This window comes from Nilaparvata lugens, chromosome 12, assembly GCF_014356525.2.
Source record: "Nilaparvata lugens isolate BPH chromosome 12, ASM1435652v1, whole genome shotgun sequence".
Lineage (NCBI taxonomy): Eukaryota > Metazoa > Arthropoda > Insecta > Hemiptera > Delphacidae > Nilaparvata > Nilaparvata lugens.
In genome coordinates, this window is record NC_052515.1 from 14,782,538 (window position 1) to 14,807,594 (window position 25,057).

Genomic DNA, 25,057 nt, shown 5'->3' on the forward strand with positions numbered 1-25,057 from the left:
TATTTTACATGAATATGATATGAATATTACAAACATTTGCATTATAATCTAAATTATTATCCATTGTACATTTCTACACTACAACATTCAAAAAGATCAGACAGGCATTGAATTTGAAACACAAAGACAGACACATTCATAAGGCGCTGTTCACCTGTTCTAGTATTTTCTATTCTGTATCGTATTCGACTTAACAATAATATAAAGTGTTCAATAAAGATCATTGAAATAATTCTACTGAGAGTTCTTATTCTTTCAAAAATACACAACAGAACTCTTGAATCAAGTCAAATAATTACTAACCTGAACAAGTATGACCAAAGCTTACTGAGCCTGGGCCAAGAACAGATCTCTCCTAAACTAAACTTTTTCTAATCTGAGATTTTCCTAAAATTAGCTTCACCTAACTAGAGTTTTTCCCAACCTAAGCTTTTCCTAACATAAGCTTTACCTAACCTTAGCTTCTCCTAACCTAAGTTTTACCTAACCCAAGCTTTACCTAACCTTAGCTTCTCCTAACCTTAGCTTCTTCTAACCTAAGCTTTCCCTAACACTTGACTTTTTCCTGACCTAAGCTTATCCTAACCTTTGCTTCTCCTAACCTAAGTTTTTCCCAACTCAAAGCTTTCCCTAACCTAAGCTTTTCCTAACCTAAGCTTTCACTAACCAAAGCTTTTCCTAACCTAACCTAACTAAGCTTTTCCTAACCTAAGCTTTACCTAACGTTAGCTTCTCCTAACCTAAGTTTTACCTAACCCAAGCTTTACCTAACCTTAACTTTTCCCAACCAAAGCTTTTCCAACCTAAGCTTTTCCTAACCTGAGCTTTTTCCCAACCTAAGCTTTTCCTAACCTAAGCTTCTCCTAACCTAAGTTTCTCCTAACTCAAAGGATTTCCTTAACTAAGCCTTCACTAACCAAAGCTTTCCCCAACCAAAGCTTTTCCAACCTAAGCTTTCACAAACCAAAGCTTTTGCTAACTAAAGCTTTTCCTAACCTGAGCTTCCTCTAACCTAATCTTTTCCTAACCCAACAGTTTCCTAACCTAAGTTTCTCCTAACCCAAGCTTCTCCTAACCTAAGTTTCTCCTAACTCAAAGCTTTTCCTAACCTAAGCTTTCACTAACCAAAGCTTTCCCTAATCAAAGCTTTTCCAACCTAAAGCTTTTCCTAACCTGAGCTTTCACTAACCAAAGCTTCCCCTAACCAAAGCTTTTCCTAACCTAAGCTTTACCTAACCTTAGATTCTCCTAACCTAAGCTTCTCCTAACCTGAGGTTTCCCCAATTTTAACTTTTCCCAACCAAAGCTTTTCCTAACCCATGCTTTTCTCAACCTAAGCTTTTCCTAACCTAACCCAACCTAACCTAACCTAACCTAAGCTTTTCCTAACCTAACCTAACCTAACCTAACCTAACCTAACCTAACCTAACCTAACCCAACCTAACCTAACCTAAGCTTTTCCTAACCTAACCTAACCTACCCAACCTAACCTAACCTAACCTAAGCTTTTCCTACCTAACCTAACCTAACCTAACCCAACCTAACCTAACCTACCTAACCTAAGCTTTTCCAACCCAAACCTTTGTAACCTGAGTTTTTTATTATCCCCAACCCAACAAAGCCTAACTCGAACTAACAAATGCAGTCCAGCCCAACCATTGAGCTCCCCTCTAACCAAGCATTTTCCAACCTAATATAACAAAGCCTTACCAGATAAAGACTGAGCAACCCTCAGACTTGCTCAGTCTTCATCACTTAAGGTTTGATAGTCACATCAAACTTTGGTAGGTAGGGTTTCATCAATATCGTTAGATACAGGAGAAAATGTGGTCAGCAGTAATTATGGTTAGCTCCATTTAAAAATATTCTCAACATTTTTCAGGCAAACAACTGGCACATTTTTGATATTTTCCAGATTTCCTATCAACTTCATCAATAGCATTAAATACAGAAGAAAATGTGGTCAGCAGTAATGGTTAGCTCTTTGATGGAATTAGAATTTTTATTCAAATTTGATACATTTGAGTTCTAATTCAAAATTATTTTTTTCCCAAAATTGGATTTTTTTTTTGAAAAAATTGAAGATAGGTAGTGAAAATTATAACTGGAACCGTTTTAAGCATAAGTTAGCCTGTGGTACTTTTCTGTAAGTTGTATAATTCTGAATGATTGAATAAATAAATAAACTTTAATTATTAATACCTAAATGAGACTTTACAAATTTAGTACCCATTGGGGTTTCCAATTTTTTCAAAAAAAAGTTTGAATTGGTTTGTTTTTTCAGATTGGTTTCTACAAGGATGCAGGTTTGATGCCTAGTGAGATCGGACTCCCCAATTATGTATTAAGTATTCCAATAATGGGAAAAAATGTAGAACAAATTATAATTTAAATATATCAAATTGAAGTTTGTAAAACAATAACAATAAAAAAAAAATAAAATAAATATTGAACTCTTGAATCATTAATCGAACAAGTTGAAATCGGAATCTTTCTTATCGAGCAATTTCAAAAACCGATGACAACTCTATTTAGCTTGCTTCAAATTTGTGACCTGTAGAGAATAGAGCAGCAACTCTATAACTCTACAACTCTATGGTGCTAGTAAAAACATGATAGTATTATAGGTTGGACAAAATTCAAAATTTGCTGTTAATATTAATAACATTAAATTTCATTGATTAGAATTGTTATTCAGTTACCGACACGTATTTTTTCTTCTTCTTTCATTAAAAAAATTTAGTCCCATAATATCTTTAATAATAGTTGATACAAATCATTATAATTTAGAATCGTCCATTCTATAGAATAAGGTTAGTTTTGAAACAGCTATTTCTAATATTAAAATTAAATCAAATGGTATAAAATATGCTAGCGCGCTTTATTTTGTCTTCCTCTTTCATTTAAAAAAAAAATTGAGTCGATATCTTCAATAATAACTGAGATAGCAGGGGGAGCAGGCCGGCTAGAGCTTAGCCAAAACCTATTTAGAAACTAATGTTAATGTAAATATTGATAGCAAGAATAATAGCCAAAACAGATTAATCTTGATGAGGGCTACAGTTCAAAAATTAATAGCGGCATTTCAAAAGTACTAAATTTGCTTATTAGTAAGTGAATAGAATTATTGATGAACCAATGTATTGTCATTTTTAAAAATCACACTTACCTGTACTTGTCATGTTGATATTATGAATTATGATATTATGATAATTTCAAAACGCCTCAAATGAAATTATAAATGAGAACATTGATGATAAATACTTCTAAATACCACAAAATATTCAAATACACTTCTGTCTATAAACACAAGATATAAATCACAGCTGAAAAACCATTTCTGTAATTCGTCGTAATACAATATTTAACACTAGCCTTCCCGTTTTTAAAAGTCTGTCAGGAGAATTTTCATGAAAAACTTTTTCAGAAATCTTGTGAAAAGTATCAAAATTATTATATTTGAACCATTTAAATTCATTTTATCAATATTAGGCTAAAGCAGAACAGCAATAAACTAAAATAAAATTCCATTTCCAGTCAGGGTTTTGTTTGTTGGAAAAACAGCTGAGTTTTGAAAATTTCACCCAAGGCCAAATTCTTTGGCTGTTTTTACACATACTGATATATCGGCAAGACGATATACCCTCAATGTCCTCTGATTGGCTGAGAATCAGCTGTTGGTAAGAATAGCCAATCAGAAGACTTTCCGGGAAATCTGTAAGTGTAAAAACAGCTATAATTTGGGGTAAAATTTTTTATGAGCTTCAAATACTATTCTATCAGTTATCTTAACGTTACAATAAATTATGTTATCAGTACGGTACCCTAAACATTCCAATCTACCTTTTTTACTATTTTCAACTTATTATCAGTTTGACAAACGATGATAATAAAGTAGAAAGAGAAGTGGAAACAAAATTTAAAATCAAATTTCATTTGAGACTTGAGTATGAATTTAATAATTAAAATTATGAGTTTTATGAAACTGAGTCAAATGTAGTTTCTCTTCACGGAAAATCTGCATGCAGATAAAACTGGCCAATAATACAGTAAATATTGATGAATGGATCTGAACTATCGAATTTCAGCAAGGAAACTATTTTCCATTGTAATACACTATTTTAGGAAGAAAATTAATCTGTCAAATCTTCCTACAGTCAGAAATTATTGTATTCTCTGGTATTATTATAATATTTGGAGATAAAAACATACATATAGTTGGGAAAGAGTCTACATAGTAATAATAGATAGGTATCATTTTGAAACATTCACTTCATAAAAAATATTACTTTAGCCAACATACAGTGAAATTATGAACGCAATAGGAAGATTTTTTCAATGGTAGTTTGATAATAGGTTGCCGTAGAGAAAACATAACTAGCCTAGGCTACTTCATTAAGGAAACATTGTGATTATATTTCTCTATTCTTATTGTATGATGTTACCTCAGAAGTATCTTTTATAATAAATAATCAGTTATCAAACTAATGGAATGCTTTCCAATTACTAATAAAGTACGGTATATGAAAAACTGGATTTGTGAGATAATTTCACTTCACATTTCTGACGAACATCAATGAGAACGGTTAAACAATAAACATGAGGAAACATAATTATTGGATTCTCACACTGAAGATGACACCATGATACGTTTAAAAATGTTTGTAACTTTTTAATAAATTCATGATATTTTCAGACAATATTAAATTACATTACATTCCAAATTAATGATTGGGAGAGAGAGAGAAACAACAGGATAAACCCAAAACTGTTTCTCCCCTTAATTTTTGTTAAAATAGTTTTTTATTATTGAAAAAAATTAATAAATTGAGCAAATTACCCAACAGTTCTAATTTTTGTTAAACATAGTGTTTTATTATTAAAAAAATATAATAAATTGAGCAAATTACCCAACAGTTCTAATTTTTGTTAAAAATAGTGTTTATTAGAAAAATATATTTAATAAATTGAGCAAATTAGGTACCCAACAGTTCATAATACATTACCCCTTGGCCTAGGATACATTCTTCTAAATTAATGCATTGAAACATATGTGACGACATAATATTTAATTGTTCCCACAACAATAACATTACAATTTTCATTGTAGCAGGAACTTAGAAAAAACCTTCTATAGTTGCATTCACCTGCTAGTGTCAGAATTCCTCATTTTATAATACAAATTCTATCCATTCGACCATTGCTGACATTCTCAAGTGAATTTTACAAAATATTCTACAGTGAAATCCACCTGCAGCTGGCAGTATTCCTCATACATATCATCAATGCTACCCATTCAACTATATGCTGACAGATATAAGTGAATTTCACACGGCTGGTAAAAAGCAGAGCAGTGTATTGAGAGTTGTAGCCTACAATGTATTTTTGATTTAGTTATTATTGGGACTTTCAAACAACAAAAAGTCATACGAATGATTTTTTTTAGTTCATGGTTCAGTTATCTTAAAAGCATAAGAATGACTATACTTTATTGTTTTTGTTTCTAGTTTCGTTAAAACCGCAAAAAAATGAGCAAGCACTGTGTCAGATGGAAGTTCTACGTGGTTTATTCAACAATTTTGATCAGTTTTTTGATAATTTTATTGGGGTACATTGACGGTAATGAAGCAAAATCTGATCTTCGATTGAATAAAAATAATTATTCCAGGTTCAAAGTGAATGGACACAATTATAGCTCCATAAGTAATCACAGTTCGCCGTTCATGTCAAATTATAGTTTTATGACAAATCATTCTTTCAAGAGCAGTTTTAATTCTACAGATGACGGTCCTAACTGTCGTCCTATCAAGTCCAATGCAACTGACGATTGTTTTCTGACAACTGTAAGTGGAATTCATTTATTTTATTATTTATATTTTCAACAAAGAAGCACTGACCGGGAGAGAAAAACTAAGGATACTCCTTGTACTATTTCTCTCCCAAATTTAGATTACATTTTAAAAGTCCAAAAAAGGTTATGATTTCACTTTACTAAAATTTATTTTAATTTTGTTGATATTAATCGTGATTTTTGTGATGAGTGGTTGTTTGATGTTGTTGTTTTGAACTTTATTATTTATATTATATTTTGTATTACTTATATTATTTTGAATTATTGTATAAATTTAATTGTACACTGTAGAACCATAATAAAGGATCTGAGGATATTCAAATAATAGTTATTATGATACTGATTGGAACATTATTCAAGTATCAACAATTTATTTTTATGTCTAAATTGAAATTTTTCAAGTTTAAAATTTGTTTGAATAATTGTGTTTTTGCAGTCGTTAGAAATTCGGCTGAAATGATAGTAATCATTTGATGAAATATACCGTACCCATGAATTGTAGAGAGAGATTGATTGATTGAGTACGTTATTTATGTAGATTACAATAAAAATATACTGGCTTATACACTTATATACATTACACAATAGCTTAAATTCAGCAACATTATAGATGAATTTACATAATATAGACTAAGAAAATAATTATTGAACTGTACATGATACAGTATTACTGAACAATATTATTGAACTGTATAGATAATTATATTGTTATGCATCTACATAAATTGGCGGAGCTTTGGACATATCAATGTCCATTCTTCGGAAAGAATATTAAAAATATCCTTCCCACTAACTCTCTACCAAAATTCTTTACCAGATAGAGAGAGAGAGAGAGAGAGAGAGAGAGAGAGAGAGAGAGAGAGAGAGAGAGAGAGAGAGAGAGAGAGAGAGAGAGAGAGAGAGAGATTGATTGAGTACTTTATTTATGTAGATTACAATATATACTGTCTTATACACTTATATACAATAGCTTACAATACAGCAAAATTATAGATTAATTTACATGATATAGACTAAGAAAATAATTATTGAACTGTATATGATATGAAAAAGCAATTTGTAATATAATAACTTTAGATAATAATTATATTGTCATGCATCTACATAAATTGGCGGAGCTTTGGACATATCAATGTCCATTCTTCGGGAAGAATATTAAAAATATCCTCCCTACTAACTCTCTACCAAAACATTAATTTCATTATTTAAACTAAGGATTTATTTATTAATGGACATATTGTAAAAGTTTTAATCAATATGAATATTTAAGAAAAAAACAGAAAATTGATAAAGTAAAATAATTATATAGGTAGATAAGATCAAATAATTGATTAATAAAATGAAGTAGGCTGAAAGTAGATCAGGGTAATCAACTTTCAGTAATATACAGCAGTATGCAGTGGATAATTGAAATAACATGAGTTTATATTATATATATATATATATATATATATATATATATATAATATATATATATATACAATTCGTTCTATAACAGGTTTGAAGGTTTGTATTTGTGGGATGGGTGGGGGATGGTTGTCATGTGATCGTTCTAGGGCCGGACAGTTTCAGTCATTTGTTCCAAAAGATGTTTTTTTAAAGTCAGGATGAAGCTCGCTCGGCTCTCGATGGACCTGATAGAAACAGGAAGTGCATTCCATGCACGACAGGCACTGACTAAGAAGGATTTTGTGAAAATAGTAGTTCGATGATTGGGTATCCTTAAAGTACTTTCTCCGGTTCTAGTATGTGAAGCATCTATCCTCCTACCTTCAGAGACGAATTTGAAATCATCTTTAAAATAGTTCGGATTACCGTATTTCAAGATATCTCTAACAAGCTTGACTATTCGAAAAAGCATTTGATTGGGAAGCTTCAATGTTGAACTAGCAATGTGGGCTGGGGTGATATGATCATGGCGTTGGAGAGAGTAGACGAAACGTAGACAATAATTTTGGCAACGCTGTAGTTTATCATTCAGAGTGACTTGCATATCGTTAAGAACAGAATTACAATACATTAAATGTGGGAAGATGAGAGATTGAACCAATAATAATTTAATGTTTCTAGGGAGAATATCGTGCATTTTCTTCAATGCATGCATGGCTGAGAATACCTTTTTACAAGTTTTGTTCACTTGTTCTGACCAGTCAAGAGTATTATTCATAATAATGCCTAAATTTTTAACTGAGCTACAGTAAGGAATGTCATTACCATCTACACTAATTTTGTGAATCGATTCAAGGTCAATATTGTTTATAAGACGAGAATATCCAATTATAATGGGTTGTGTTTTGATGGGATTAAGCTTAAGGCCATTTTTCTTTGTCCATTCCACTATCGAATTGATATCTTGATTTATTATTCCAACTGTTTCATTAATTTTTGTTATGGGACAGCTTAAATATATTTGAAGGTCATCTGCATAAGTATGGAAACTGGAGAATTTGATAATGGAAGAAAGGTCATTAGCATACAAAGTGAAGAGGAGAGGGCCTAAAATTGAACCTTGTGGTACTCCATGCATACCGGTAACGTTTTTCCAAGTAGACTTTTTGTCACCGACAGATACACATTGTTTCCTACCTAATAGATAGGATTTAAACCAAACTAACGAGTTGTGACTGAAACCAAGAGAGAGAGAGAGAGAGAAAACAGCTTATTCCTAATAAAAAGCGGTAACTAGGTACCATTGAAAATTATAACAAAATGTAGCCTATTTTATCAAGAGTTTGGCTCAGATTATTTTATTGTTAAACAAAAATCCAAATTAAATGCTGTAAATGCAATATTTTAGTATTTTCCATCTGTAGATTGGCTCAAATAATTAGAAGGAACGGCAGGCTACGTTCTTTGTTTTATTTTAAACTAGCTGGCCCGGCGAACTTCGTACCGCCAAATAGTTAATGCATCTCATGACAAACTTTAGCTGGATGCACACCTGAGGCGGAGGCGCGATGCGGCATTTTGCATTCAGGTGCTTCTTGCTTATTGGTTCGAATGGAAGAACTCATACACACTGCATCGGGAATGGCGTGGAACGGTGTGATAAGGCAATCTACAAAAGATCAACACTTTGTATCACCAAGCCGCGCCTCCTCAGGTGTGCTTAGCCTTAGCCTCTGATGCACTATATTTTTATCGTTAATGTCGTTCGTACCGCGGCATTATTTGAATTAAAATTTTGTGAATCAGTAGAAAGAAAATTGGAAAATAGATCTACCGACGGCTGTTGGATAACGCAATGATTATAACATCTGATTTTTATTCCTGTGTGTGGCCAGCTCACAAAATAATATTCTCCCATAAGGATTACATGTAAACTTTGAAGGACCGTAGGAAAGAGTCCTGAAGTCGGATCATAAATTTGATAGGCCTTAAACCTGCTCCTGAACATATAACAAACACAACTAAAAAAAATCATCAAATTCGGTGCACACATAAAAAAGTTATTGAATGTCAAAATTTGAGGCTCGATTTTTATTTATAATTATAGATTACTTAGAATAGAAACTAATGTTATAGGGTTTGTATTCTTGTTACCAGGCTCAAATAATTGAAAGGAACGGATACTGTGCTGAGACTCATCAGCTGACGACTGAGGATGGATACAGGCTGCAATTTTTCAGGTTGCGTGAATCTTGTCCGCGTGACTGTTTTGGCACAAATCAACCAGTTGTCATTTTAGTGCATGGAATGCTGGGCAGCTCTTCGGATTTCGTTTTTGCGGGAGTGGAAAAAGGTCTTGGTGAGTGAGATAAACGATTATCAATAAAAAGTGAGTCTTAAAACTTAATAAAATAATAGTATAATTATATTTAGCCCATATTTTTTATTAATAATTTATGGAGACTGCAGTAGGTCACCTTTCATGTGTCGCCTTCCACTTACTCCGTGAACAAAGCCATAGTGCATTCGTGTGACGTCAGCACAGGTAGGGCTCCTACACCAATAAAAACACTAGCTGATATAGATCAGCAGAAATCAACGAGTTTTTATTGGTCTAGGAGCCCTACTTGTGCTGACGTCACTCGAATGCACTACGGCTTTGTTTACGGAGGTAGTGCGCCTTCTCAAGTACTGTTACTAATTTTTACTGGTACTTTTTTGTATTTCAAATTATCCACATAGATGTTTTTCTATTATTGTATATTATTTATCCCTATATATATCTTTTTCCTTGTATCTATTTTTCTATGTTATTTTTCTGCATTTCTCTAATATTGTATATTATTCATATATATTTTTGCTGTTATCTGTTCTTCTATGTTATTTCTATGTAAAATTGGTGTTGTACCGTTGGAAGTCGAATAAATAAATCAAATAAAATTTGAAAACTATATAAACTAGGTAATTGAATAACTAATTCAAAATCGAATGTACAATTAAAATAAAAATACAATGAGCAATGAACATTTTAGAATTAGAGTAATATTATTAATTTATAACAATAGGTTCGGTAGTTGAAGATCAGAATAGAAAGTCATCAAAATATTTAAAATCTTCAAGATAAATGAGCAAAATAAAAAATGTTACAAAAATGATCTGAATTGATGAATGTTGAAACTAAAGTTCTTAAAAGTTTGAGAAATTTATTGATACTTTTTGTTAATTAATGAAGCAACAACTGAAATGACCAAAGTTCAGGTAAATACATCCCACACAAATGTTTATATTGTAGTTGATTATTAATGTTGATTCCATATTGTCGTAAATTTTCAGGTTTCCAATTAATGTATAATGGATTTGATGTTTGGCTATTGAATCTTCGAGGTAATGTCTACGGAGGACTTCAAAATAAACCTGGTGATTTTTGGGATTTCAGGTTAGTCTATAATTATCTTTCTTTTTGGAAAAATGATAATAATAATTCATCATCCTTCTCGCTTGATTATATTATCTAAATTATCGTATTTTTCCTTTATTTATATTCCTACGAGTAATATATCAGTATACTTGATTGAGGGCTTGAAGGAGTTCAAAAAACACTCAGGGAATTTCTTATTGTATTGTGTCCTTACAGATTGGCAGACTTCCTTGTTGGATAATGTTTTATTAATGTATGTTATGTGAAATCTGTTGACTGTTGTGTTGAAATATGAAGGATGGTAGTATTATATTAGATTAAACTTTGACGTGTCATATACTGCGGGAGCGTTGCTCCCTTATAATGCAGTTTAATAATTGTGACGAACAAGAAAAGTAAAGTAAAGTGTATGACCTTACTTCAAAATATTACTCAGAATACTTTTGTTATTTTATTTACATATTGTTTAATGATTAATCTCCTCTTCAATATTAAAATTTTAATTACATTTTTGATGAGAGTTACCACCTTAATTTTTTGTCAGGAAAAGTTACCTAATTTATAATAATGTTTTTCTGTATGTATACTACTGATCTATATTGCGCTTTTTTCCAAAAATAGTATCCACATGAGCTCCAGTTTTATAAAAAATGTAATCTATTAAATAAAACGTAAGCTTTGTGAGAGATAAAATGTATTTTTTTTAGTCAAGAAACAAATAATTCATCTTATTTTTGGAGTTGTATTGAAACTGCAACAAGATGGCTTACAAACTATTCAATTCAAGTTACTAATTCATTCATATTTTTGTATTTATTATGCATGCACTGCAAATATCAACTCACATATTCAATTCATATGAATACATAGGTTTTATTTATAAATTGAAATGGGACTTAATTGAATTTCAAATTTAGAGATTATACAATATTTATAATTCAGTTATTCATTTTTCTAGTGAAACTTGATGCTCCTGATGTTGAACATATTCCTATATTTAAAAAAATATATTGGACTAAATTTGGAAACTAGAGAGGTTTTGGGCTTCAATGAGATTTACTTCTTACACTGTCAGCATTCCTCACTAATATCATCAATGACTCCCATTTAACCAATGCTGCCAGATTCAAGTGAACCTCATCAGGGACTGTTTTTCCTTCCATTGTAATAAGAGTGATAAAATTTCTATAGGTTCGTTTTCTAGGACTTATTATTAAATCTAATGTAGCCTATCATAAAATTTAAAGGTTCAAATAAATTTATTTGTCATTTGAACAAAACAATACAGAAGAATGAAACATAATTCTTTCTTTTAGTTCTTCCATAGAGAACTAACTATACTCTCTCATATAGGTCTTCACTCGGTGCTTTAATGGTTCATTAGGTTTAATAAATGCCCTAGAAACCGGGTTCTTAAAGGCTGTGCAAAGGCTAAAAATAAACTTTCTACTGGTGATATTTTTCAAAGTTTTTTGATTTGTATACTATCAAGCTTTAAAAATGAAAAGTTTTGAACATTTTTTCCGATCATTACTTTTTCAGATATTAGCGCCTGAAGTTTAAATTTTTGGGATAGAACATTTCAAGTTCGGTAAGAGATAAATCTATGAGATTTAGAGGATAGATTCTTCAGCATGGTATTTTTGAACTAGTAAAACAAAACTTTTCAAAAAATATCAATTTTTGAGAAAGCTATTCAATGTACCGAAAATAACTCAACTAAAAGTTATTTTTGGTCATTTTTAGAAAATTAAATAACTTTCTCGAAATTTGATATTTTCTGAATTTTTTTGTTTTACTAGATCAACAATACTATGAAGAATCTAAGAGCATGTTCACATGACAGCGATTTACGCTCGGTTGTCGCGCGATTGACCAACCGAGCGGTTGCCAGGTATAGGGAAACACATGGTGCCGTACACATGCATCGCTCGGTTTTAGTAGCCTAGTCGCCGGCGAATCGCGGCGGTTGTAATCTCAGACTTAACCGAGGGCAAATCGCTGTCATGTGTACGAGACTGGCAAATCGAGCGATTTGCCAACCGCGCGACAACCAAGCGTGAGTCGCTGTCATGTGAACAAGCTCTATCTCATGGATTTATCTTTTACCGAACTTGAAATGTTCTGTCCCAAAAATTTAAACTTTAGGCGCTCATATCTTAAAAAGTAATGTTCGAAAAAAATGTTTTCCTGAGAAAATCTTTTGTAGCTTGATAGTATACAAATCGAAAAACTTTGAAAAATATCACCAGTAGAAAGTTTACCGTATTTTTAGCCTTTGCACAGCCTTAAGAGATAGAATGAATAAATGAGTAAATTTATTTTTTTCAGCTTCCACGAAATGGGAAATTACGATCTGCCGGCTTACATAGATTACATCTTGGATTACACTAGACAGGAAAAACTTTTTTACGTTGGATTCAGCATGGGAACGACTTCCGCCTATGTTTTGCTATCTATGAGACCAGACTACAACCAGAAAATTATTAGAATGGCAAATATGGCTCCCGTTGTTTTTCTTGACCATTCTGAAACGACTGTTGGCGGAAAAATGATTGTCAAGATCAGTCACTGGTATGAGGTAGGTTCATTCATTCATTGGACGAGCGTAGCGAGTTCTTACTATAGTGAGGTCCACGTTATAATGACAGTGGAGAAAGAACGTTGCCGATCCTTAGTCTTGTCAATGCCTTCTGTAGACGGTAGCTGATACAGGTTTATTGATGTTATATTAACTCTTTATTCTCTTTCAAAATAATCAATTATATTTTATTAAGCAAGACATTATATTTTTCAATAATTTCATAATGAATTTACATAATCAAGATGAAATATTTTGTTAATTAATTATCAATTCTACATAGTTGAAAGATGATACGGTAACCATGCAAAGCGAGAGAGAGATATCGCTATCAGCTTTGTTGAATGATAGACAAGGATAGCAATACCATTGCTAATCAAACACTGTCATTATAACTTGGACCTCATTATAGAAATTTTTGAATTCAACAAAAAGCCTCTCAGTTCTCATCAGTAACTCTGAAATTGACAAATTTCTAAATGTAGGTTTTGAAATTATGAATTGTTGCATTCTTTTATTAATTTATTTAACTGCTGTAAAACTTCGATTCTGTTTTTTTAGAAGACAAAATACAAATTTGCTCTTGCACAAGACGACGGGCTGATAAATCAAGAACAACGACTGAACAAGAATGACTCGGGCTTTTTTCTCCTCGACAAACCAAAACAGCTGGACGATCGACACTAGCGCACAAGCCTGCTACGGGCAGAACTGTAGTCTGGGATTTGGCGCTAGAATTCAAAAATGCTCTGGCCAGACCATACCCCCGCCTCTGAAAAACTATTTTTCAGCCAAGTTACAAAACTGAAAAAAAAACCACAGAAAGGAAAAAAATCCAGACATGACAAAACAAAACACCAACACGAAAAAACAACACAAAAGAAAAAAAAATGCAACAATCACAACAACTATTGAGTTGGGAGTGGATACAGTTTTGTAACTGGTCTTTTATAAATACCAGTTTTTAGGCAAACACTCGCCACTCGAACCTCGCCGTCACTTCCTGGAAACACCTGTTCGATGACACCCAGTGGCCACTGCAATGGAGGTGTGTTTGGTTGGTCCACTACCACAACCGTTCCCACACTGATAGAAGTGGGTGATTTCAACCATTTCTTACGACTTTGGAGTTCGTGCAGGTACTCTCTTCTCCATCGGTTCCAGAACGATTGAATAAGTTGACCAATCAATTCATACCTGGTGAGACGATTCACAGGGACACTGTCCACGTCCCGCATGGGAAACGATTTCAACGGTGTTAGCATCAAAAAATGCGCTGGGGTTAAAGCCAGCGGTTCACACAGATCCTCACTCAGTACACACAGTGGGCGGGAATTCAGGACACCTTCAATCTGCACCAACACCGTGTTCAGTTCCTCATAGGTGAGAAGTTGATTGCCAATTACTCGGAACAGATGCAACTTTACAGATTTGACATTTGCCTCCCACAGACCTCCAAAATGCGGTGAACCAGGGGGAATGAATTTCCATTCAATTTTGTGTTCGGCAAGTTGACTAGTCAATGTGGTTTGAAACTCGGACGAATTCAAAAGTTGAGATATCTTTCGCAACTGTTCCTTGGCACCTACAAAATTAGTACCACAATCGGAATACATCACACGACAGGGTCCATGACGGGACAAAAAACGACGAAACGCGGCTAAAAACATGGGCGTTGATAGATCCGATACCAACTCAATATGTACCGCCTTTGTTGCCATACACACAAACAGACAAATGTAGGCTTTCAAAATACAAGGATTACGACATCTCGTCATAGTAATACACAAAGGACCAGCGTAATCCACACCACAATTTTCAAATGGTTTGCATTTTGACACTCGACAAGCAGGCAGGTCACCCATTTTTGGAATGATTGCATTATTACTAGGTCGAACACGGAAACAACGATTACACTTAAACACACAAATACGAATAATAGAGCAAGCAGACAGTATCCAGAATTTCTGTCTGATCAAGGACAACAATAACGAAGGTCCAGCATGACAGTTCTTCTTGTGATGATAATCAATCAACATCGATACGAAAGCGTCGGATTTTGGTAGGATCATCTGATGACAAGTCTCAAATTCCAGTCCAGCATGAGACAAACGACCGCCGACGCGAATCACGCCTTTATCAATGAATGGAGACAGGCGACGAAGGCGCATAGAACAATCTTCTCCCTTCTCCAATTGCACAAATTCAGATGAAAAATGTATCTTCTGCACCACTTTACATAGATACCTCTCAGCAACATCGAAATCTGATTCCTCTGATTGGGGTAAGATTCGTAAGAATTTGAGAACAAGAATTACAATTCTCAAAAGACGACCATAATCCGAACAACGACCAATCAATGAATATACTGCATTGCTGTTACAATCAGGAGATTTTGTGACTGTCAACACTGACGGTTTTTTCGCCTCCGGTGGATCCACGATCTCTTCCATTTGAGTTCGGACGGGCCAATCGCATTCGTCCTCTGCTAACCATGATGGACCTGAGAGCCACAACGGAAAGTTCACAAGCTCAACTGGTGATAAACCTCTAGACAAACAGTCAGCGGGATTTTCAATTCCGGCAACATGCATCCACTCCTGTATACAAGAATCCTGTATTTTTGCGACGCGATTACCAACAAAAGTTTGCCATTTTGCGGATGGAGCATTAATCCAACACAAGGTGACTGTCGAATCAGAGAGTGCGACAATACGAGACACATGACAACGTTCACTAATAATAGTGACTACTGAATTCATGAGTTCTGCCAACAAGAGTGCCGCACACAACTCCAAACGAGGTATTGAAACAACTTTAGATGGTGCTACCTTGGACTTGGAACACAATAATACAACTCTTGACTCCTCGCTCTCCTTCTGCGACTTCACATAGATAACTGCACCATAACCCGACAATGATGCGTCACAAAAACCAATCAAACTGATGTGAGAATCCTGAAACAAACCAACGTGACGTGGAACAGCAAATTTTAATAATAGAGGCAACTCTTTTTGACAATTCTCCCAAAGAGTGCATATAGACTCAGGCGGCTTCTCGTCCCAATCCACTCCTAATTTCCACAGTTTCTGGACAAGACACTTGAGAAATAATGTAAACGGTGACAAGAGACCAAGTGGATCATAGATACGAGCCATCACTGACAGAATAGAACGCTTAGTAGCGACGACCTCACCACACTTGACGGAAAACTGAAACAGATCAGTACTAGGTTGCCAATTCAATCCCAAGATAGCCAAGGAGTTGTCTGCTTCGAAATCCTTGTACGAAAACGATTTCTCTTCCTCCGAGAATTTCTCCAGCATTGATGGTGAATTTGAAGTCCACTTTGTGAGCGAGAAACCTCCTCCCTCAAACAGCTGCTTGGACTGACGATACAGCTCCGCGGCCTCTGACTCTGTGGCGACAGATGTGACTAAGTCGTCCATGAACATGTCTCTTGGTATTCTCGCCTTGGCTGCTGGAAAACGATTTCCATCCTCCTCTACAAGCTGGTGGACGGTGCGAAGCGCCAAATATGGAGAGCTTGAAACACCAAAAACAACACAATTGAGCTGATAAATTTCGATCGGATCCTCCGGCGAAAATCTCCACAATACACGCTGATAACGACGGCAGGAATCCTCCACTAATATCTGTCGATACATTTGTTTAATGTCGGCAGTTAGTGCGATTGGGAACAAACGAAAATTGACTAACAAAACAAAAATGTCAGTCTGCAATTTGGGACCAGCATGAAGAACCTGGTTCAATGACAAACCCGATGATGTTCTGGAACCAGCATCAAATACAATTCGGATGGGCGTGGTAGTGCTGCTTGCTTTCACGATGGCGTGATGCGGTATGTAGTAACCACCTCGGTCTGTCTGATCTGCTACAAACGACATGTGACCCTGACGTAGGTAATCAATCAATATTTCATGATATGAAATACGAGTATTGCTGTCATGCTCTAGTCGTCTCTCCAAACTCAGCAGTCGGCGTTCGGCGACAGCATACGAATCTCCCAAGCTGCTGGGCGGCTCCGCAAATGACAAGGCAACAACAAAACGACCAGAATTCACACGATGTACAGACTTCCGAAAATTTACCTCACACTCCAACTCGTCCGGTTTCAGTTGACAGCTTGGTGCAGGGCACGATTCCAACTCCCAAAAACGTTCCACAAAACTATCCAATGATGGACTACTAACGAATGGACTACAGATGGCTGTAAAACAATTCGACACATTCTTTGTTGAAGTGAGAATCGGCGCTCTCCCCATCAGAATGTGACCAAAGACACTATTAACAGTCATCAATTCGTGCGATTCACCTGTACTAGGACTCCCACGTAGCAAGTGAGGAACTAACTCTGCACCAATGATGCCATCTATTCTACTAGGAAGGTAGAATTTGTCGTCAGCCAGTGTGAGATTTTCAAGATGATGAAGTTTGGATCTGTCGATTTCACAAGAAGGCAACTTGTCGATGATTTTATCTACCACTGTGGCATCCATCGAAAACTTGACGGTAGGATCCAACTTCGACTGAATCGACACACAAGTACGACCTCGAACTTCACTAGTACCACCACCGAATCCACGAACAACGGTTTTCATGGGCTGGAATGGTAGTCTCAAACGCCGACACAATTTGGCTGTAACAAAATGACACTGACTCCCGGTGTCAATCAAGAAACGAACATCACAAAGCTGACCATTACAATCTCGAATATGTGCAGTGACGGTCGACAACACAACGGTCGAATTTTCTACATCGTTGGATGTAGAACAACAACTAATAGGTGATGTGCCACCTGCCTTGGAGTTCGACGAGGACGCAACACCTTCATTGGAACTTGATCTGGAAAAGTGCAATAAAGAATGATGAGATTCTCGACATTGAGCACACTGAGTTTTACTACGACAATTTTTACTCAAATGATCCACATCAAGACAACGAAAACAACAAAACTTTCCTTTAATCAAACAATAACGATCCCAAGGAGTCATTTTCAAGAAACTAGCACAATCTACTAACCGATGACCCGGTTTTGAGCACTTCAGACAATTGGGATTTTTACTAGATGCATCGTTAGATGAATCATTGGATTGAACCACAAACACCTTTGATTTATTATCTTTTTGTGCTTCATATTAAACGATTCAGTCTGTTTCTCATCAGAAGGAAGAGTCTTAATTTGCTTTTCAATGAATTTGACATAATCGGCATAAGTTGGCATAGCCTTGTCACGTACGGCCGATTCAAAATTTCTACGAGAACTTGGATCCAGCAATCTCAAGCCATGATAGAGGAATATCGAGTCTGACAAATCAGTGAGTCGCAATCTCTTCACTGCATTGATGGAACTGCAAAACCCATCCAAAATCGCAATACAACCTGCCTTTGATTCTGATTTTATTGGACGAAATTCAAAAATTTGTTTGAAATAGGCATCGACTTGCGCTCGTGGATCGTTATAGCGGGTCAATAATGCCTGCCAAATTATTAGATAATTATTAGCCAATGGTGGCAAATGACGACAAATATTTGCTGCTTGTCCAGTAAGTCTACTTACAAGATATTGGACCTTCTGCTGATCGTTCAAACTCTTGTTGTCATGTACCAATGCCTTAAATAATTCATAAAACACCGACCATTGAGTCTGGTTCCCATCAAATTTTGGAAGGTCGATTTTGGGCAGTACTGACTCGGACACGACCGGCTGTGCACTAGCTGCTGGAGCTGCCGAAGATTGAGCAATAGCATCAGTGGCCTCTTTCTGTTTGATAGTGTTAGCCGCTACTTCAATATACTGAAACAGATCTAGATGTGAGTCGTTGAATGCTACAACATGGTCTTTATTCAACTCAAGTTCCAACTCATTAACCACTAATTCTGTCTTTTCATAATCCGAAATGGTCTGAGACACCCGAGGATACAACACTAAAAATTGCTCAGCAACTTTTGGATCAGAGACATTTTTAGACAGGTCATAAATTTTTTGCAATCTGGCATACAATTGTTCCAGTTTAGCGCGATGAACCCTGATTTGTTTCTGTAATTTTTCCTCCATCCTGAACTCATACACAAAACAATTCAGCCCCGACAATACAAAACAACAGACAATAAAACAAGAATGAGTTCAAAACTAAATGGAAGGAAAAATCACGACTAGTAAGTTATCAAAGTTAAACTTTGATTATCAATTCACAAGACAAGTTACTGCTGAAGACAAAACTATATGATTAGATAATGTTCTTCCAAAAACTCACAAACAAACGATAACTTGTTGAATTGAACAAACAAAATCATGCAGGTGATTAACCTTCACTAACATGTACAATACAAAATGGACAATACAAAATCCAACAAACAAATTCCTGAGAAAAGAGCACAATGAGCCTAGTTTCAGGAAAATTACAATTTTAACTGAAATAAATTTAATTTCAGACAAATACAAATTGACAAGAAACCTTGCTCTAGAACAAGGCTACAACAAACTAAAGTTGTGCATAGATCAGACCATTCTGAACATGCCAACATTGGACAAATACGAAATTGCTTAAATCCAATGTGTGTGAATTAATCAACAAATTACAAATTTAAATTCATCACGGTTCGGAGGCCCAGAAATGTTCTGAACAAAGCTCAGGCTAGAGCTACTAGAGGACTGTAATTTACTATTCAAATTATCAAATACAAACAAGGAGCAAAATTTAATCTTCAATTTGAGCCAGGTTATTGGTACAGCTAAACTCTGCATTAATGAACAATAAAAAGAGCAAAAACTCACCAGATTTAATCCAATTTTGTCTACTTGCCCTTCGAAGCCTTTATTAGGTGTTTTGGTCAGATTTGAGGTGGGAAGAAATCTGGGAAAAAGATAGGTTTTTGCTTCCAGGCTGTTTTTTCACGTTCAACTTGCAGGCTGGTTCTGTACTATGTTTGAACGAAGCTCAAACTGATTCTTTATAAATTCAAAACTGATGCAAATTAATTCAATTTAACACTATTTACGCTGTTATATTTATAATTCACACACACGACACTTAAACAATCAATTACTAGAAATTTCCGATGGAAATTACATGACAAAATACAAATTTGCTCTTGCACAAGACGACGGGCTGATAAATCAAGAACAACGACTGAACAAGAATGACTCGGGCTTTTTTCTCCTCGACAAACCAAAACAGCTGGACGATCGACACTAGTGCACAAGCCTGCTACGGGCAGAACTGTAGTCTGGGATTTGGCGCTAGAATTCAAAAATGCTCTGGCCAGACCAGATAGCAATACCATTGCTAATCAAACACTGCCATTATAACTTATTGGACCTCATTATAGACATTTTTGAATTCAACAGAAAGCCTCTCAGTTCTCATCAGTAACTCTGAAATTGACAAATTTCTAAATGTAGGTTTTGAGATTATCAATTGTTGCATTCTTCTATTAATTTATTTAACTGCAGTAAAACTTCCATTCTGTTTTTTTAGAAGACAAGCAACTCTGTGAAAGCGAATGGATATAAAAAAAAACCGATCAAGCTTTTAACAGCTCCTGAATGTCTGAGACCCTTAAAAAGGTACCAATGTGAAAGAATCATGGTGTACACTTGTAGCAATAAGACGCTGTCGCATAATGATAAGGTAAAAGTGCTTTGAGTATTATCTATTTATTTATTTACAAAGGCAACTCTATTTATTTACAACACAATTACTCTATTTATTTCCAACTCTTATTTATTTACAACACATGTATTATAAGCCCAGGTGATGATGAATTATATGGAAATTACTGAGATATTGCAATTATTCAAATGCTAATGAAATAATAATATTATTATTAAACGAAAATCCAAATTAAATGCTGTAAATCACCCCCAAGACTTCTGCTACTGACAAATAATTTTTAAATACTAGCGCTCATAGAATTTCCATCTAGCTGTGTGAAATTTAATCTTAGAAAAGAATAGACTGTATAAATAGGAGAGAATAAATCAAATTCTGAAATAAGAGAAACAATGTGTCTTGACTGATTTGACACCTGACTGAAATTCCACACGAGTGCAAGAACCGTTGTGCATTAAAAAAAACCTGTGCACTGGAATGAATGCAAAACAGTTTTAGGCAACTCAGTATTAAAACTAATCAACAACAAGGAGGCTAAGGTGAAATGCCAAATGAAAAAGTGGGTTAGTAAAATACAAAACTTTAATCAGCATTAAAGAATGTCAAATCACATAAACAAGAAATAAAAATTGAATACATGAAATAACCCCTCAGGGTCGACATATAAATTGGAATAGAATTTAACTTTGTTATGAACAAGATTAGGATTACCTAAGTTTAGAAAAGGATTGAAGTATATGAACAAACTTGAAAACGGTATTAATGATTCTAGTAAGAACAGAACAAGTAAAAACAGTAATCTGAATGCAAGAGCTGAATTCAATGTAACAATTTGAAATAGTAATAATTTGAAATAATTTGAATTTTAATTATTAAAGAGTGACAGTAAAAAGTTATGAATATAACAGCAATGCACATAGAAAATAATCTATCTGGTTATCAAAATGGAATAATGAAACAGTTACTAAATAAACGTTTATAGAATACCAGAGTCTATGATAAGTAGTCTTTAGATTAAACCTACAATTGTCGTTTCTAATAACAAATAACACCTAGGAAGATTAAGATGTAAATATGTAGAATTGCAAGGCTTCAACATTTGAATTGGTTCGATACCAACAAAAGAAAACAGGTACGGTAGGTTAAAATTAACCATAAGGTTATATGAATAACAGTAGCCTGTACTGAAATAGTCTAATTGCAAAATGCAGAAACTAAGCTTTAGCAATAATCAAAAGAATAATAACAAAGAATTAAATAGGATTGATAATTGCAATGTTCACAGAACATTCATGAATTGATTACAAAAAACTGACAAACAATTCTCAAGAGCAATAACTCAAAAATAAAGTAAAGTTGATTATGAACAACCATGCATTCCTAACCTGAAAGATAAAAACAATAGATCAGGGCAGTATAAAAATACGAAGTAGATGATACAAAAATACTTAACTGTGGAACATAATGCAAGAGCCAAGGTCCTGGTTTGGTCTAGGGCCTTCAAAGACAGCGTGAGCTTCCAATAGCTCGATTAGGCCAAAGTCAAGGTCCCGGTTTGGTCTAGGGCCTTCAAAGAGAGCGTGAGCTTCCAATAGCTCAAATGGACACATCAGGAGAGAAACAAGATTCCAACTTGTTTGAAATGCTGATGAAACAGCAGCCAGTTGTAGAGGAAGAGTTTTCAATCAATGTTTCGAAGGATATATTTCCTAAGTTTTGGAGATATTCAGTTGCAATATTTGTAAAATGCGATTTACAATTGAGAGTCACATTAATCAGTGATATTGGCAATATATATCACAATAATTATCAATAGAATGAATGATGGGTAAACTTTCAGTCCCACAATGCAAGCACAGAATTACTGAACAAGGTTAGCACTCGATGTAAAAACAAGAGTCTGCAATATGTAAAAAAATTTAAACTTGTAGACAGACGTGGTGACACACACAAGCAGCCATTTTGAGAATGCTGTAATGGAAATAAAATATGTAAAATTGAAACAAGTGTTCAAGTCTTGAAAAATTAATAATAGTTCCACAGAACCAGTCGAGAATATCCAACAATTGAAATAAACAAAACAGGGCGAAGTGAAAACTATTTTCACGAGAGATGAGAGTTCAAGTTGTAACTTATATATTGTAAAAGAAAGTGCACACACATGCAAGAGTTTCCGAACATGTTGAAAAATTAAAATTGAAATAACAAATGAACTACTTATGCGATTTTTAAAGTTGATGGCTCCAAAGAACCGAAAAAAATATCTCCAACAAATAAAACAAGCAAAGCAGGGCGAGGTGAAACTATTTTCACAAATAAAACAGAATAAAATGGAGACACACACGAAGTTGCTGCTAGACAGCCAAACGATGAACAGTGAAGAAGAGGAAGTGGATAGCAAGCAGGTGCTACCTTGATCAAGATATCACCAATAAAATTGATGTTTAAAAAAATGCAAAAATATCTGGAAGCCAAACAACAAATTGACAAATACAATAATAAAATGACAAAGGCTTCAGAACATATCCAAAAACTAAAACAAAGATAAATAAAATATGCAGTGAAAATGCACAGTATCAGGTCGGCAGTGGTCCACTAGCGCTCCAGCTGCAAAGATACAAACTAATAACTACCACGCAGAGAAACATGACAATACAAATCAAAAATCAATAAAAGAGATTGTTTGAAGATGGAGAATAGTTTTAACAAGCTGTTTACCCTGTTGTCAATATTTGCAGTAGCAGAAGTCTTCGGGGGTGATTTACAGCTTTCAATTTGGATTTTTGTTTAATAATAATAATTTATTTATTATATATAAGACAGTATAAACGTTCCTATTTATGATTATTTTATGAATGGATCAATATCATGCCTATGATGAATAATACAAGAATTATAAAAATTGAAGAGATATGATAAAGATAACTTATTCAACAAAATTATAATCATGATTCAAATATTGGATAGCATTTAATTTATTGGGTAAAAGAAAGGAGATGGGGCCGCCGAAAACAATCGATGAACAGGTAGAAGTTCTAGTGACCCTTCAGTGGTCGCCTATTGTTATTGAATTTTGACATTTACGTGGTCTATTGTTAAGGATTTTACTCCGAGTAATAAATTGGTGGACCAGTCTGATTACTTAAAGGCATTTTCAGCAGTAGAACAGTGGTAGCCTACAGTGATTGGATAAACACACACATTACTATCGTTTAAAAGTACAAATTTAGTCAAACTAAGAACGTATTATTATTTTTTCATAGATTATCCTTACCTCCTATTATATTAAGTTTACATAATGAGACTAAATAGATGAGCACAAACACATGCCGTACGCTTTCCATAAGCTGATGCTATAATATTATATATATATTCGATTCTATGATTATTATATTCTAGCTATGATATTAAATTTCTAGCTGATATATATTCTTGGACAGAACTTTGAACTTTAAATTTCCTCAGTAAGAATATAACCTATTTTTTCAGACATTTCATCAAAATTTGGGAACAGAATAGTTTTGGGCTATAATGCCTGTTGTTCTATCCCGATCATATTCATATGATTTGTAATTATATCAACGAATAAATAAATAAATAAATAAATAAATATTCATACAAATAAATATAATACGCATATCATCAGCTGATGAATAGCGCACGTGGTGTGTAACCACGAATTGTGTGTAACTCAAGTCAGTCTGTATACAGCTTGTGAGCAAGTTGAGTTTTACAAATGAACCATTGGGAATAATTCAATAACAAGTACTTGATCACTGATCTAGATTCAATAATAAATTTTAGAAAATACAAGTAACAGATGTAGAGTGCAAAGTAATAGATGAGTCCCTACCAGCTAAAACTGCCTTCAAGAAAGCAGACGGGGCCACTCCGGCCACTAATGAGGGTAATGAAGCGGATTGAGAGGACAATAGAGTGTGATAGTCGAGAGTTGGAGGATGAACCTTTTTGGAACAATAGCCCAGTGTACAGGTAGCGCGGCCCCATCTCGTTTCTTTAACACAATTTATTTATTAACACAGAATCAATCCTTAGGTTTGTTCATAATTTAGTACTATATCACTATTTACATTACCCTTAACTATTTTAAATTTAGATCAATATACCACTTGAAGATGAAGTGGTTTGATATATTATATTCAAAACAAATTATTATTATT

The 25,057-nt window shown here is 34.3% G+C and overlaps 2 protein-coding genes across 6 annotated transcripts in view; one reads left to right on the top strand and one right to left on the bottom strand.

Annotated features, from left to right (window-relative positions):
• Positions 1 to 25,057, bottom strand: part of LOC111055362 (host cell factor 1-like) — a 119,428-nt gene that overhangs the window by 9,516 nt on the left and 84,855 nt on the right. The window contains exon 1 of one of the 2 annotated variants that reach the window (XM_022342549.2): positions 3,170 to 3,544. The exons of the other annotated variant lie outside the window; for it this stretch is intronic. Coding sequence (XP_022198241.2) covers positions 3,170 to 3,182 — 13 coding nt within the window. The 5' untranslated portion in view covers positions 3,183 to 3,544. Of the gene's footprint in view, positions 1 to 3,169; positions 3,545 to 25,057 lie in introns of those variants that run through there. 2 annotated transcript variants of the gene reach the window in all.
• The window catches only part of LOC111055363 (lipase 1-like), a 41,134-nt gene continuing 21,453 nt past the window's right edge, over positions 5,377 to 25,057 (top strand). For 2 of the 4 annotated variants that reach the window (XR_005572628.1, XM_039438913.1), the window contains exons 1-5: positions 5,417 to 5,843; positions 9,398 to 9,599; positions 10,574 to 10,676; positions 12,990 to 13,239; positions 20,742 to 20,894. Coding sequence is in view for 2 of the 4 variants with exons in the window: in XM_039438913.1 (XP_039294847.1) it covers positions 5,529 to 5,843; positions 9,398 to 9,599; positions 10,574 to 10,676; positions 12,990 to 13,239; positions 20,742 to 20,894 (1,023 nt within the window). In the remaining 2 variants the exon portion in view is untranslated. Of the gene's footprint in view, positions 5,844 to 9,397; positions 9,600 to 10,573; positions 10,677 to 12,989; positions 13,240 to 20,741; positions 20,895 to 24,680; positions 24,870 to 25,057 lie in introns of all 4 variants that reach the window. The other 2 variants (XR_005572629.1, XM_022342550.2) reach the window with 2 other exon arrangements.